A 16,339-nucleotide genomic window follows, 5' to 3' on the forward strand; every position below is an offset into this window, starting at 1 on the left:
TGAACCAGTCTGGTAAGATTATTAGGTTGGAAGAGATCAGCATTATAATAGGTATTTCTGATTTACTTAAAAAAAAAAAAAGCCTCGAGAGATTTTTGGGGATGTGAGCTATATCTCCGAGTTTTTTTCTCTTATTTAATACTTGAGAGGCTTTTATGTGTGTCATCTCTAAAAATCTGTTCAAAATTACCACAGATCTGAATGGCCACTTACCAAGATACCTGTGCACCAAAAGATTTATCTGGAAAGGTGTTGCAACAGAATTTTCTATCAGGATGATTTATCAAATAAAAATTTTTCTTAAACAGGTCCATGCACAGATTTTACCCCTTGGACAACAGAAGAACAGAAACTTCTGGAGCAGGCTTTGAAAACGTACCCAGTAAATACACCTGAAAGATGGGAGAAAATAGCAGAAGCAGTGCCTGGCAGGACAAAGAAGGACTGCATGAAGCGATATAAGGTAGTAGATATTTAGAGTTTATAAATTCCGTTACCATTTATTTGTGTGTGTGTGATGTCACCACCACAGTAGTTGTGAGGGTCAGTATTACAAGAAAGCTTTCCAACTCTGGCGGTTGGTAAAATCAGCCTTTTCAGTGGTAATCATTATACAGATTTACCCAATTTCAATGTTTTACATACTTCTGCCAAACTAAACACCAGAAAAGTATGCAAATTCTGACACCTTTCTCCCTTCCTAGGAACTCGTCGAGATGGTAAAAGCAAAGAAAGCTGCCCAAGAGCAAGTGCTGAATGCAAGTAGAGCCAAGAAATGACAATCTTTGTTGTGTGTGCATTTTTATAATAAAACTGAAAATATTGTACAAATTTTCATTCTTAAAATTCTATTTCAAGTGATAATTTCAAAGTGTGCTATCTGCCATTCGCTGTGGTGGTCTTACAGCCTTTCAAAGTCTGATGCAGTATTTCAGTCAAATTTTCAAGTATATTTTTTTTCTCGAGGGACTGGTAGCTCAAAACTTGCAGATCTGTTAGCTTTATAAATATATATGGTCGAAATACGTTGATTAGGAGCATTTTAATCATGAAGCCAGCACATGTTACTGCGAATCTGGTTAAACTCTGGCAGTTGCTCAATGGGACCTAAGGATTAGAAGACAAACAGTTAAAACTGAATAAAAGACAAGTACTTAGCCATTAGGCAGCCTGTACTTCAAAGAAAAGGAGCCAGGCTTACCAACAGCAGCAAGAGCTGGACTCTTATCATAAATATATTTGGTGCACACTTCTTGGATTATCTCTGCATTTACAGCCTGAAATAGAGAAGATAACTAGCATTGGGAGCTTTTCATAGTAAAGACACATCCTGTACCTGGAACTTTTTAGAACTAAAGCAGGAATTTAGGACACCTATTTTCAGCTTTGTCACAAGGAACTTTTGTACAAGCCTCACAGTGTCTAAACACTACTTACATCAATTCTTGCTTCAAGCTCAGGGATGGGAATTCTTCTGTTATAGCATAACATTTGCCTGCCAATATCTTCACAGATTGGAGTGGAACCTGTTTACAAGAGGAGGAAACACGTAGGTACTGGAATATTGATCAACCATATGAAAATAGAACTTAGGTCTTTATTCTTACCATCAAGTTGCAACAACATGTTTGTTTTCAGAAGATTTTTGGCTCGTGCAACTTCGCTTTCTGTTACACTTGTGCAGAGTCGCATCCTAAAACCAAATCAAAATGTCAAGTAGTTTGAAAATGACTTGAGTTAATGACTTAAAGACACTATATGTATTATTCCACAACATACACATAATTAGGATTTCAACTTAGTGAAAAGTTATTAATGATCCCAATAGCTACACAAAACCTAAAATAATACTGATGCTTTTTTTTAACTTTTTTTTTTAAATGTTTATTTATTTTTGAGACAGCGTGAGCAGGGGATGGGTAGAGAGAGGGAGACACAGAATCCGAAGCAGGCTCCAGGCTCTGAGCCATCAGCGCAGAGCCCAACGCGGGGCTCGAACTCACAGAGTCGGACGCTTAACCAACTGAGCCACCCAGGCGCCCCTATTTAGTCTTCTCTTGACTAAATGCTAGTATCACCATCAAAACTAGTCAACAGTGTAAAAACATGAATTCTAGGGATGCCTGGGTGCCCTAGTTGGTCACGTGTCCAACTCTTGATTTCAGCACAGGTCATGATCTCATGGTTTGTGAGACAGCCCTGTGTTGGGCTCTGTGCTGACATTGATGCGGAGCCTGCTTTGATTCTTTCCCTCTTTCTGCCTCTCCCCTGCTCGCTCTCACTCTCTCAAAATAAATACGTAAACTTAAAAACAGTGTGAATTCTAAACAAGATTTATTTTCTCACCATTCTTTCTGAACAACATGTAGCATATCTGCAATGGTGGCCGGTTCACAAACCATATAGATGCCCCATAATCCTGTATCTGTGTAGGACGTGTTGAAAGACTGGAAGCTGTGACAGAGGTTGCCGTGACAGGTGAGCTGGGCCAGCTTACTAGATAGATTCTGTAACGAAAAAAATTGTCCAAGAGAACTGTAGGTATACGTGCCCAAGTTACCAGAAAGCAAAATGAGTTCTGTGGCAAATAGTGAATGCCCTGAGAGGCTGTGTCTGTTTTATCTAGCAGCATCTCACTATGAAGTTAAAATTCAATGAGACTAAGAACAATACTTCTCTCACCAGCCCAGTGTACCCCCAGAGAAATTCACAATGTAAAAGCAATGAATCCTTGTAATTAACATAGCAGCTGCACCAATTCTAAAATAATTCATTCCCGTTACCAACCCAATTTGTAGGGCTCCTTGCTGTGTATGCTTAAAGATTTCAAATTCTATTGCATGTGAAGCCTACGATGTTTATATGAAGTATATTTTGTTGAAATCTTTGAGTACAAACATACTTTATATTTTGAAGTAATTTCAGACAGAAAAGGTACAAAAACAGTATGAGGAATTCCTTTACCCAAATTCTCTAACAACTGTTATTTTACCATGTTTGCTTTATCCTTCTCTTTAACATATTTTTTCAACTGTTTGAGAGATGTGATGTTTTGTGTACACTTCTAAAACCCAAGGAGATTAACATCAAAACAATTATTAAAACTAGAATATTAGCACTAATAATGGTACTATTAGTGAATTCTATCCTCCTTCAAATTTTGCTAATTATCCGACTTATATACTTAGGGCACACACAAAAATCTTTCCCAGCCCAGGATGCACTCCAGGATCAGTCTGTATTTTAAAAGTCCATTCACAAGACAGAGTTCTGCCTTGACATTTATTATGGAAAATTATTCATAAAATCACTTACCATTCCTCCTCCAAAAGAGCGATCCCAGTTGCCAATCAGTGTGTTTGCAACCATGAGACATATTGTATCTGGATGTGCCCAACCAACAGCCTCAACAGCTATTGCAAGATGTGCCAAAGGCATCTTGTCATCCCTCACTCGAATCTAGTTAAAACAAAGCACAACTCTAGTGAAGACTGCCTGTGTATAGGGGCGCCTGGATGCCTCAGTCATTTAAGCGTTCGACTCTTGGTTTCAGCCTAGGTCATGATCTCAGTTTGGGAGATTGAGCCCCACGTCAGGCTCTGTGCTGACAGTGCGGAGCCTGCTTGGGATTCCCTCCCCCTCTCTGCCCCTGCCCTAATTATAATTACACCCTCTCTTTCTCAAAATAAACTTGGGGGAAAAAAAAAAAGACTGCCACTGTGTAACAGGCTTAACAGGAAAGAAACACATCATGCCTCATTACATTGAACAGTCTAATCCAGAAAAATTTCTTGAGTTCTAGAAAGAAAACTTCACCAAAAGATCTGCAGTTGAAATACTACAGGGGCACCTGGGTGGCTTAGTCAGTTGAGTGTCTGACTCTTGACTTTGACTCAGGTGATGATCTCAGTTTGTGCATTCTGCATTCTCTCTCTCTCCTCTCTGCCCACACCCCCACCCCACATGTTTATGTTTGCTCTCAAACACTTAAAACAAACAAAAAAACCCCACATACATAGCCACCAGATGGTTACCTGGTCAAAAAGGACTGCATTATTTCACTGGCAGAAATCAGGAACATTCTAATTTCTAATCGTGACACAACGGTCTATTTTCTAACAGGGACACAAAGCTTATTTTTGTCCTACCAATGCTATAGTTCTATGCATTTGCCAACATCAGACCACTTTTGATAGATTTCCTTCGAGCACCATCCCTAATGTGGCAAACTAGGCCTCCGAACGAGATTTATGGCTACAGCTGACAAGTAGCTGATTCTCTGCAAGTTCTGGCTCTAACAGCTACTCCCAGAAGTGTACTGTGGGCAGAACTTAATGAAGAATAAACCTGATGTGAAAATCAAAATTTGGGGAGTTTTAAAAATAGAAACACTTTTATAGCTCACAATACATAACTGGGCACAGTGTCAAAGAAAAAGCACAAAAAGACCAAATTATCACATTCCCCTCAAAACCTTGTTTCCTTATTAGGAAAGTAAGTGGTTAAATAATATGGAATATAAGCAAATGAATCCATCCCTTTCCCTTTTTCTATGTTTCAATTTAAGCCTCTGGTTTCTTCCATTTTACTCCTGTTAAAAATAAGCACATTTTGTATACTCATTCATAAATACAACCCAAGAAACCCAAAGGGCTAAATACTAGCTAAGGAGGCTTGCCCTACCTCACTTCCTGTGAATTTGCAGGGAGGCAGAGCTGGTATTTCTCCTTTGTGTGTGGACAAAGAGTCACCAAAATGAAACTTGGCTAACTCAAGCAGTTCATCATGGGAAACTCCTAAATTGAAGGAAAATATTTCATAGATCTAGTAGCAGTACAATCTACAGCAGACCAATAACTGCCAAACTTTAAAATAAGCTCAAGGTGGTATCATGTGATCAAAGCTACACAAGATCTACTCGCACTCACTGAAAGCCACTTCAGAGTGAGCTGACAGCACACTTGCCCTGCTGTTACAGGCTTGGGGTTGCACAGCTTTCTCAGTCTGTAGAACAATTAACATACCAACAAATTCACAGCTGAGGATAAGAAAACAGCTGGAAAATACATTCTATATAAAATCCTGTTACATTAAGTTACTCACGGTCCTAGAATGCAAACTAGCAAAAAGTCCCCTTTTCAATAATTTTTGTAAAGTAGAAAAGAATATAAACATGAGCTCTAATTTAAAGAAGGCTGGGTACATAAATATGCTTTGTTCTCTGAGCTCTGCTATCAGAATGCAGCAGTCAAAATTCAAAAGAATTTCATCTAAATTTCTGAATAAATCCAGAGCTATCCAAATATTCACTGCTGGCCATCCAAAACTTAAGGATTACTTAGATTCTAGGGGCACCTGGGTGGCTCAGTTGGTTAAGCATCTGACTTCGGCTCAGATCATAATCTCACAGGTGGTGGGTTTGAGCCCCACCTCAGATGAACGCTGCTTCTCTCTCTCTCTCTCTGTCCCCCCCTCCCCATCATGGGATTCTCTCTTTCCCTCTTCTCTCTCCGCCCCTCACTCACCTGGATCCTCTACCTCGCTCAAAAAAAAAAAAAAAAAAAAAAAAAAACAAAACACGTTACTAATCCAAACTCATGACCCAAACAGATTCAATGAAGGATTCTTAAACACAAGGATAAACTTAGGAAACAAACTTAGACATGTGCAAGTGCTTTTACAAATACTGTCATGTTATTTATATGAAACATTCCTTTAGAATGTAAAAGCACAACTTGCACCCATTATTTTCCAAACAAATCTGTGGTATAAAACAAGACCATGTGTTTTCAGAAGCACTGTCTAGAAGAGCCACCTCGGATACCAATCCAGACACTAACAAAACAACGGGAAACCCTGGTGGTCCAAGAATGACAACCAGAGAGTGAAAAACCATGAACACGCACACAGTTCTCAGCACCTGGTAACACCAACTTCCACTGCTTTATTAACTTCACCTACTGCCCTCCTGATTAGACATTCCAGATAGCTCCTGCTCCCACACCTTTACTTCTCCTCATACAGAAGGCAGGGGAGCCAGTAAATTTTTTAATGAAGCTAGGTCTGGTATTTTTCATTGATTTTAAGATGCCATTGTTTGTAACGCTCATCATAACTTATGTACTAAAAAGACAAAATACTAATTAATACAGGACAAGCCATTAACTCTACTTCAGCAAGGTTGAAATGAGCCTATGAATTACAAAAAAAAAAAACAAAAAAAACCCTGTTGTGTCCATGTGCCAACGACCATGGCAGAGACCTCCCAGTGTGGTCATTGAGGCCTAAGTCTTCCTGTTCCGAGGCAGTTTCAAATGTGGACCCCCAGTCGGCACCATCCATTTTAAAAACAGTTACACAAGAGAATTTCAGAGTGCACTGACGGCTATTACAAAGGTAATGCGATTTAGCTTCAGAGCCTAATGAATAAACTGTTAAAAGTATTTAACCCTCATTTTCATTTTCTCCATCATTCCCAAGTAATTAGTTCACAAGTCTAACTAGGGCAACTAGAATTTTAATTTATTGTCATTTCTCAAGACAAAAATTAAATTTACACAAAAGAAAACTCCATCTATCTTTGTTTTGCCCTAAAAAGACAAAGTGAAAACAAAACTGGAAACCAATAAAATGTACCGTTTGCCTAAATTCAGACTGCCACGAAATCCAGCAGAATCTAACGTAAATTTTCTTTCATTCACTGGCTTCAAACATCCCCAAGGAAGCCTTGCCCTGAAGCCACTCACATAGTTGGATTCCCTTTAAACACTCTCAGCTCCCTGCACAGTTCCCCTTCTCAGTAATTAGTAGAGCTACTGAATGAACAAGTCAAAGAATGAACAACATAACATATCCAATTCATGCCTGACCGAGGATGAAGTTGGTTCTCAAGAAATAATTTAAAATCTCAAGAGATTCCCATACTCTAGTACACTATCTTTCAAATGTCATTATCTCCCAGTTCGCTCATGTGCCCTTTCCTTGCAAGTTATGTGTGTACACTCATATCTGTAAGTTTTTCTGTTTTTTTAATAGGTTTTTTTAACCTCCTCTTCTACTGAAGAGAAGAAAGTCTATTTCCAGTGCTCCACATTACCTTTAAATAGCACACTCAACAATTTGCTCTTTAAATAAAAAACCCCAGGACCTCTCCCAACAGGATCAAACTAGTAAGTGCATCATTCTATGACTGTGTTTAAAACAGTTACAGAAATTTATTTACTTATTTTTTATTTAGATTCAAGTTAGTTAACATATGTGTGTGTGTGTATGTATGTGTGTGTGTGTGTGTGTGTGTGTGTGTGTGTATATATATATATATATATATATATATATATATATATAGTGTAGTATTGGTTTCAGGAGTAGAATTTTGTGATTCATCATTCAGTTACAGAAATGTAAATCGACTAACCTCCAGCAGCAGCAAGTACTATTCTTGGCCCCTTATAATGTGTGGTTATGTAATCCACCAAGTCCTTACGATTTATAGATCTGTAATGGAGAAAGAAAAGCAATATAAAAGGAAACTAAAAAGCACAGGTCTTTATATAATATACCTGAAATTAAGTTGGACCTTAAAAATACTCTAAGTTAAATGCAGTCAGAAATAGGATACAGACAACAAGTATCAACAAAAGATGAAGAATTTCAACTTTCCTGTATCAAGAACAAAGAGCCGATACCGTCACTTGTTATTTCAGTACTATCCAAGAGCCCAGGCACCTGGGAGTTTAGATGGGGCCAAAATGTAGCTAACTACAATTTCATTCAGATTATCAGGGAGGAAACATTACGTTTTGAAATATTTCTGAATTTTCAAAACTCATCATTTTTTCTCCAAAAAAATCTTGAGAATTATACCTACTTGATGTTTTCAGTTGGACCCAAAATAGTCCGTCCAAGTGCAGTATTTTGATAAGCTGTGGCATGAAGATAATCAAAAACAACTTCCTGTAAATTGGTTTCAACTTCCTGCATCTCCCTAAGGATGACTCCACGTTCACGTTCAATCTCTGCTTCTCCCAATGTACTGTTTTGTATTATATCAGCAAGAATTTCTACAGCTAATTAAAAATAAAACAAGAATAAACACGAAGAGTCTTAATTTTCAATATTAAGATCTATTAAACTAGCATCAGAAACCATGATACTGACCATCATCATTCAATTTTGACTAAATGATTAAGCCAGGAAGAAACAAATTTACTCCCATTAAAATTAAAAATATAAAATATAAACCCCTGTGGTAAAGAACTTGGGGAAAATTCCTAAATTTATCTGAGGTCTCCACAACACTTGTAATGACTCTACCACTTCAAACATGACCCAAGTGTATAGTGTTCTGTATGAAAATATTAAAAAGTAGAAAATTTTCTGTATAAAAACATCTAGGTAGGTACAGAGGATCCACAGCGCCCAAATATTTGCTACCCCAGTCCCCACAGCAATGATGCTGCTATACAAACAAGCCAGTACGTGCCATAATCTAACAGAGATGGAAAGTTAACATGTGAAGAAAAGGATAGGTATCCCAAAAAAGATACCTATTGCTATCAAAGGATTAAAAGTGACCCTTGGGAAAAAGTGATTAAGCCCTCAAATTATTTATATAAGAATGACCCTAATTTGCAAAAAGCCCAAAGTGAACTCAAGGATGCTATATGATGCTATAAAATAAAACTACACACTTCTCCCAAAAGGAAAAACCTAACCTATTTGTACAGGGGCAGGGTGCCTGGGTGGCTCAGTTGGTTAAGTGTCCGACTTCGGCTCAGGTCATGATCTCGCGGTTCATAAGTTCGAGCCCCTTGTCGGGTTCTGTGCTGACAGCTCACAACCTGGAGCCTGCCTCATATTCTTGTCTCCCTCTCTTTCTGCCCCTCCCCTGCTCACGCTCTCTTTCAAAAATAAACATTAAAAAAAATAGCAATAATTAAAAAAAAAAAGAATTCATACAGGGGCACCTGGGTGGTTCAGTTGGTCAAGTGTCCAATTCTTGGTTTCAACTCAGGTCATGATCTCAAAGTTTATAGGTTCAAGCCCCACATCTGGTTCAGTGGTGTCAGTGGGGAGCCTACTTGGGACTCTCCCTTTCCCTGTCTCCGACCCTCCCCTTCTCACGTGCTCTCAATAGTAAATAAACTTAAAAAAAAAAAAAAAAAAAGAACTAGTTCATAGTTGCAATCACAATCTAAATTTTAACAAATATAAAACATGAATAGTCTTTAGTTTCTTTTTTTTTTACTCTACTGCAAACTTTTGTTCCTTGTTTAGATTCGCTTTAAGGGGCCTTGTCTCCAAAGCAATTATGTTCGAGTATCAATGACCTCCTATAATGAACTACCAGTAGATTGCCCAACATGCTGAAACAGATTGCTAGACCAAAGCAAGCCGGTTGCAGAGATCATGACCAAAGGGAAAAAATATAAAACCAAATAAAAAACTCTGTCCACATAAGAACCAAAGCCATGACGGGTGATGAAAAGGCCAAAGACAGATAGAAGGATAAGGAATCCCCTGTGAAGACTCTCTTGTAATACGGGATTGGTAGTCTAGACAGTATTTGCTCAAGTGGAAGTTCATATTTCCTGGAGTTTATGTTTAATTAGAATCTTTCTTTTTAATGTATATTTAATATTATGTGTATTAACGGGCGCCTGGGTGGCTCAGTCAGTTAAGCATCCGACTTCGGCTCAGGTCATAATCTCCCGGTTCATTAGTTCAAGACCTGCATTAGCGTCTGTGCTGACAGCTCAGAGCCTGGAGCCTGCTTCAGATTCTGTGTCTCCCTCTCTCTCTCTCTGCCCCTCCCCCACTCACACTCATTCGCACTCTCTCTCAAAAATAGACATTTAAAAAAAAATTTTGTTAATATATTATGTGTATTAGTATTGCAATACATGTATTCAATTTGTAACACAGTGGGACACCTGGATGGCTCAGTTCGTAAATCACCTGACTCTTGGTTTTGGCCCAGGTTATGATTTCAGGGTTCATGAGTTCAAACTCCGAGTCAGGCTCCATGCTGCTGGTACAGAGACTGCTTGGGATTCTCATTCTCATTCTCTCTCTCTCTCTCTCTCTCTCTCTCCCTCACTCCCTCCCTCCCCCTCCCCTAGCCATGCTCCAATTCTCTCTCTCAAAATAAATAAACTTAAAAAAAATCTGTAATACACCTATATTGATGTATAATCAAGGGGCACCTGGGTAGTTCAGTTGGTTAAATGTCCAACTCTTGATTTCGGCTCAGGTCATGATCCCACGGTTCATGAGTTGGAGCCCTGAGCTTGGGATTCTCTCTCTCTGCCCCTCCCCTACTCATAATCACACATTCTTGCTCTCAAAATAAACTTAAGAAAAAAAAAAACAACACTTAAAACAAAATGGGAAGGTATCAATAAACATTTTTCCAAAGATGACAGATGGCCAAAAAGCACAAGAAAAGATGCTCAACATCATTCATCATCAGGGAAACGCCAATCAAAACCACAATGAGATAACACCTTACACCTATCAGAATCACTATTAACAAAAAAGACAAAGTAACAAGTACTGACAAGGATATGAAGAAAGGGAAACCTTTGTGTACTGTTGGTGGGACTGTAAATTGGTGCAATTACTTTGTAGAAGTATGGAGGTTCCTTAAAAAAAACTAAAAATAAAAGATACTAGAAGACCCAGCAATTCCACTTCTAGGTATTTATCCAAAGAAAATGAAAACACTAACTCAGAAAGATATATGCACCCCCATGTTTACTGCAGCATATTATTTATAATAGCCAAGATATGGAAACAACCTCTGTGTCCATCAGTGGAAGAATGGATAAAGAAACTGTGGAATGGAATATTCTATAATGGACTATTATTCAACCACAAAAAAAGAATGAAATCTTGTCAGCTGCTACAAGGATGGACTTACAGGGCATCATGCAAAATGAAGTGAGACAGAAAAAGACAAATACCTCAGACAAAAAGACAAATCTTCTGCATGTGGAATCCAAACAAAACAGAACAAGTTCAGATACAGAGAACACATCAGTGGGTGCCAGATGCAACCAGGAGAAATGTGCGAACTGTTTTCTTAGGTGTTTTTTAATTCTAAGTTGAATTTTTAAAAAATTAATAGAAAGGAAAATAACAAAGAAGTATACTCCAAGATGAAGAACTAAAATGTGCAAACGCAGTAAAGAGAGTTTTGTTTAAAAAAAAAAAAAAAAGGCCCAGTAGGAACGCCTGGGTGGCTCAGTCAGTTAAGCGTCCAGCTTTGGCTCAGGTCATGATCTCAGGGTTCAGGAGTTCAAGCCCCATGTTGGACTCTGTGCTGACAGCTCAGAGCCTGGAGCCTGCTTCAGATTCTGTGTCTCCCTCTCTCTCTACCCCTCCCCCACTCTCACTCTCCCCTTCAAAAATAAACATTTAAAAAAATAAATAAAAATTTTAAAAGGCCCAGTAGTCCACAGTGATAAAGTGAGAGGGGAAAAAAGTAGGCAGTAAACTGGATACAACTAAAAATATTTCCCTACACAGGAATGGCTCTGGAAAAAAACTTTTTTTTTTTTTTTTTTGAGAGAAAAAGCACAAGAAGAAAGGACAGAGGGGGAGTGGGGAAAAAAGAGGGAAAGATATAGAGTGAGGTAGAGGGAGAGGGATTTTTAGCCCCTTGTTACTACAGCCAATTAACAACTATAATATACAGAACATCAGAGACTGTCAGAGGGAGGGAGGGGGAGGGAGGGAGAGGGAGGGAGAGGGAGGGAGAGGGAGGGAGGGGGAGGGAGGGGGAGGGAGGGAGAAGGAGGGGGGAGAAGGAGGGGGGAGGGAGGGGGGAGAGAGGAGGAGGGGGAGGGAGAGGAGGAGGGGGAGGGAGAGGAGGAGGGGGAGGGAGAGGAGGAGGGGGAGGGAGAGGAGGAGGGGGAGGGAGAGGAGGAGGGGGAGGGAGAGGAGGAGGGGGAGGGAGAGGAGGAGGGGGAGGGAGAGGAGGAGGGGGAGGGAGAGGAGGAGGGGGAGGAGGAGAGAGAGGGGGAGGGGGAGAGAGAGGGGGAGGGGGGGAGGAGGAGGGGAGGGAGGGAGGGAGGGAGGGAGGGAGGGAGGGAGGGAGGGAGGGAGAGAATGAATATCCTAAGCGGGCTCCATACCAAGCATGAAGCCCAATATGAGATTCAATCCCATAACCCTGAGATCATGACCTGAGCCAAAAGCAAAAGTCAGACACTCAACTGACTAAGCCAGGTTGGCACAAGTCTTGCAGCCTACAACTGTTTGATATCATTTGTCATATTTGGAGGAAAAAATAGGTACCCCCCTCCCCCACATAGAGTTTGATTCATTTTTTCACATTTCTGGGGGTTTCACAACAGACATAATAAAACCAGTACTAGGTTATTTTTGAACTCTTGTGAAAATTACCTATCTGCAGTGTACATAATAACAATACCTCTTGGCAAATCTTTAGAGAATGCTTTGGCATAATATACAGTCTGCTCTCTGGAGGTATAGGCGTTGAGATGAGCACCCATGTTTTCAATCTCAAGTTCCAGATCTAACTGGGATCTCTTTTTGGTGCCCTGAAACAGAAAAGAAAATTATGATACCTTCCTTTATCTCTCATCTATTCTAAGGACTTCAGGCAATGAATATGAGGACATAAGCCATGTCAGTTTCATGCAAGGACCAAATCTGATTCCTAAAGTGCATCAGTGGTGTATACTTTCAGATGACCCTGACATCAACTCTACAGAACAACTGTCAGTATTTCAGGTAATTATTCTGGAAAGAAGAAAAGATTAAAATAAATAAATTATACTATACTACTGAAGTAGTTCTCCTTCCCTTAGAATGAGATATTGTGCCTAATGGCTCTTAAAGAAAATGCTTTTTTATAGTCTTACAACTTACCTTGAAAGCCATATGCTCCAAAAAGTGAGCTGTGCCATTATTCTTCTCATTTTCATACCGACTTCCGGCATCAATCCAGAGCCCAACCTGAATACAATCAAGAAAAAATTAAGTAAAACATCACTTTCTTTCTTCTGGGGGGACAGAGGTATAGAGGGAGCAGTCTCCTTCCCTTTTTTTTTTTTTTTTAAACAAATGCTTTCCAGTCTTAGCACTAAAGTTTTCTTGACTTGAATGGATTGACAACACATTCCTAAGAACTAGGAGATTTAAAAATGTTGATGATCAGTCTACCGGTGAGTGCTAAAATACTACTTGCCAGTTTCATGGAGGACCCAGATTTTTAGCCCCTTGTTACTACAGCCAATTAACAACTATAATATATAGAAGAACATCAGAGACTGTCAGAAAAATCTAGGTTCAAATCCTGGCTCTGTCATGTATTAGCTGTGTAACTTGAACAAAACCATTTAACTTCTCTGAACTTGACCCTTAATTGTAAAAAGGGTGTGTTGGTGCCTACTACAAAGAACTATTTTAAAAATCAAATAGAGGACACCTGGCTGGCTCAGTCAGTGGAGCATCTGACTACTGATCTTGGGGTTGTAAGTTTGAGCCCCACGTTGGATGTAGCAATTACTTTAAAAAAAAAAGTTTAAAAATTAAAGATCACATAAGACAATATATGCAAAAACAGTTGGCACAGAGTAGCCTAGAGAAGGTACTTCTTTCATTATCAACACTACTAACAACAAACAACACAACTGGCTGCAGGAACCAGATGCAGACCCTTAAACAAAGTACATATGCATCCAGTATGGAAGTATCACTGGAAGAAAGATTCACAAATGAGAGTCACCTGTCAAGGCCAAAGAACTGCCCCTGTTTTTCAACCACCATCCAACAAAAAGCTTAGATTAAAATAAACACCTGCCCCTTCCTAAGTGCCTAACAACTAAACAGTGGTTGCTGGAATCACTTACTGTGCATGTTGAGAGCCCAGAGTCTTCAGAGGCCACTCTGAGTCCGTTGTCCAAACGTGTTACTCGCGTTTCAGGAACATTCAGAACAACCTGTGTAGCAGCCTGTGTATTTCTCCATCTGTTCCCTCCAAAATATAATGACTGGTTGGGGGTGAAGGAGTGGGAGAGAGGAAGCAAAACACATCACTATTCTGATTTTAACTTTTGTTCCAATGAGACCCACCCCTTTGCTTGGCTTAGGAACTTTCCTTAACCACTCTCCTAAAGCCAGCAACAAGCCTGCAAACATGCCTTCGCCTTAGGGAAAACAAGCAGTTATTATCATTACACAGAGAGAAACTGTTTTTACTTCAGTACCTCTCCTAGAAAAGCTTAATATTCATTATAGAGGAAACGGGACGGGGGAGACAATGAAGGGAGAGAAAACTGTAAAAATATGTATACACTATAAAGGAATGAGATTTAGGTTTTCACTGTTCAAGAAAAGCAATAAGCTTTGGAAAAGGTAGAAAAACAGAAGATAGGAAGAAGGGCAGATGCTCAAGATCTACCGTGGTTGAAAGATTTGTTGACTACGGACCATTCTCCTGTCGGCAATTTTTCTTTTCCTTTAAACACACGTTAAAGTCCCTGCCACATACCTTGGAGAAAGCTAGAGGTTATCATGAGAAAAATATATACACAGACAAAACTTTCCTTTGGCTACTCCGGGGTTCGCAGGAAGCACAGCTGAGGATGAAACTCGGCCTTAGACAAAAAGAACTCTCGTCTCACTTTTTAATTTCTCCCCATTTGCAACCACTGTGCTTTTAGTAACCAACACGCACTCTTTACGACTCCTGGGCAACTGCCGGGAAAGGCGCCAACCGGTGTCATCCCACTGTTCACTAGCAGGTCACGCGCGGCGGGTGACCAAGGCCAGCTCATCCCCAGCGGGCATTCAGCATCCCCTGCCCCTGGTTCCCCACGCGCCGTGGGGGTGTGGGGCGCAGACTCCGCCGCTGGGCCGGGGGCCCGTGACTCAGCTCCGCCGCGCGGGGTCCGGCGGCAAAGGCCGTGTCTCAAGCGACACCCAGATAAGTGGAAAGAAGCTCACCCTCCTGGCAGCGCCTCCAACCAGAAGCCTCTCCGTGAAACCCCAAAGCCGCCGCCGGGCCGCAGGCAACAGCACCCCCCTGGCCGCCGCTGCCGCCATCTCGGTTGGGGACGGGGAGGATATGCTTCCGGGGTCGTGACCTGATGTCCCAAAGTAGGTGGGCTCCACCTTGTGGCCAAGATGGAAATGACACTCTTCGAAGCGGTCACGGAAGAAACAGAGCTGGGGTTTGTGCTGAGCTGTAAGCCCCTAATAACACGAATTAGGGAGTCTGTAGGAGTTTCCTGTATTCTCAGTTACTTAGATCGCCTACGGAGTGCGAGACACAAATGTGGAGGCGTTAAAGGTAACCTGGTGAGACCTATTATCCCATTGATGGCTGCAATTGATTGGATAAAGTGGAATAGGATCCAGAACTCACTGTCCTTAAGGAAGCATCTATTGGGAGAGACCAGCGTACTGAGAGGAGGGAAGGATGTGCCATTGTTGACCCTTAGTCCCTCTTTTTTTTTTTTCTCTATGCTTTTTTTTTTAATTTTATTTTTTATTTTTTTTAACTTACATCTAAATTACTTAGCATATAGTGCAATACTGATTTCAGGAGTAGATTCCTTACTGCCCTTACCCATTTAGCCCATCCCCCCTCCCACAACCCCTCCAGTAACCCTCTGTTTCTTCTCCATATTTATGAGTCTCTTCTGTTTTGTCCCCCTCCCTGTTTTTATATTGTTTTTGTTTCCCTTTCCTTATGTTCATCTGTTTCGTCTCTTAAAATCCTCATATGAGTGAAGTCATATGATTTTTGTCTTTCTCTGACTGACTCATTTCACTTAGCATAATACCCTCCAGTTCCATCCACATAGCTGCAAATGGCAAGATTTCATTCTTTTTCATGGCTGAGTAATACTCCATTGCATATATATACCACATCTTCTTTGTCCATTCATCCATCGAGGGACATTTGGTCTCTTTCCATACTTTGGCTATTGTTGATAGTGCTGCTATAAACATGGGGGTGCATGTGTCCCTTCAAAACAGCACACCTGTATCCCATGGATAAATGCCTAGTAGTGCAATTGCTGGGTCATAGGGTAGTTCTATTTTTAGTTTTTTGAGGAACCTCCATACTGTTTTCCAGAGTGGCTGCACCAGCTTGCATTCCCACCAACAGTGCAAAAGAGATCCTCTTTCTCCTCATCCTTGTCAACATCTGTTGTTGCCTGAGTTGTTAATGACAGCCATTCTGACAGGTGTAAGGTGGTATCTCATTGTGGTTTTGATTTGTATTTCCCTGATGATGAGTGATGTTGAGCATTTTTTCATGTGTCAGTTGGCCATCTGGATGTCTTCTTTGGAGAAGTGT

General features: G+C 40.4%; 2 protein-coding genes across 5 annotated transcripts in view; one reads left to right on the top strand and one right to left on the bottom strand.

The window, feature by feature from the left end:
- Nucleotides 1-832, top strand: part of DNAJC2 (DnaJ heat shock protein family (Hsp40) member C2) — a 38,680-nt gene extending 37,848 nt beyond the window's left edge. For all 4 annotated transcript variants that reach the window (XM_042964941.1, XM_015538244.2, XM_042964946.1 and 1 more), the window contains 2 exons: nt 309-463; nt 705-832. In XM_042964941.1, the coding sequence (XP_042820875.1) occupies nt 309-463; nt 705-779 (230 nt within the window). In that variant the 3' untranslated portion in view covers nt 780-832. The remainder of the gene's footprint in view (nt 1-308; nt 464-704) is intronic.
- Nucleotides 460-15,080, bottom strand: PMPCB (peptidase, mitochondrial processing subunit beta). Its single transcript, XM_007083929.3, has 13 exons — nt 14,977-15,080; nt 13,881-14,021; nt 12,898-12,984; nt 12,437-12,566; nt 7,868-8,066; nt 7,415-7,494; nt 4,684-4,796; nt 3,316-3,459; nt 2,347-2,507; nt 1,608-1,693; nt 1,438-1,526; nt 1,202-1,277; nt 460-1,107 (listed from the first exon to the last, which is right to left on the bottom strand). Exons 1-13 carry the CDS (start codon nt 15,073-15,075, stop codon nt 1,043-1,045), a joined length of 1,470 nt encoding a protein of 489 aa, XP_007083991.1. The 5' UTR covers nt 15,076-15,080; the 3' UTR covers nt 460-1,042.
- Between the last annotated feature and the right edge of the window lie 1,259 nt (nt 15,081-16,339).

The sequence above is a fragment of the Panthera tigris genome, chromosome A2 (genome assembly GCF_018350195.1).
Source record: "Panthera tigris isolate Pti1 chromosome A2, P.tigris_Pti1_mat1.1, whole genome shotgun sequence".
NCBI lineage: Eukaryota > Metazoa > Chordata > Mammalia > Carnivora > Felidae > Panthera > Panthera tigris.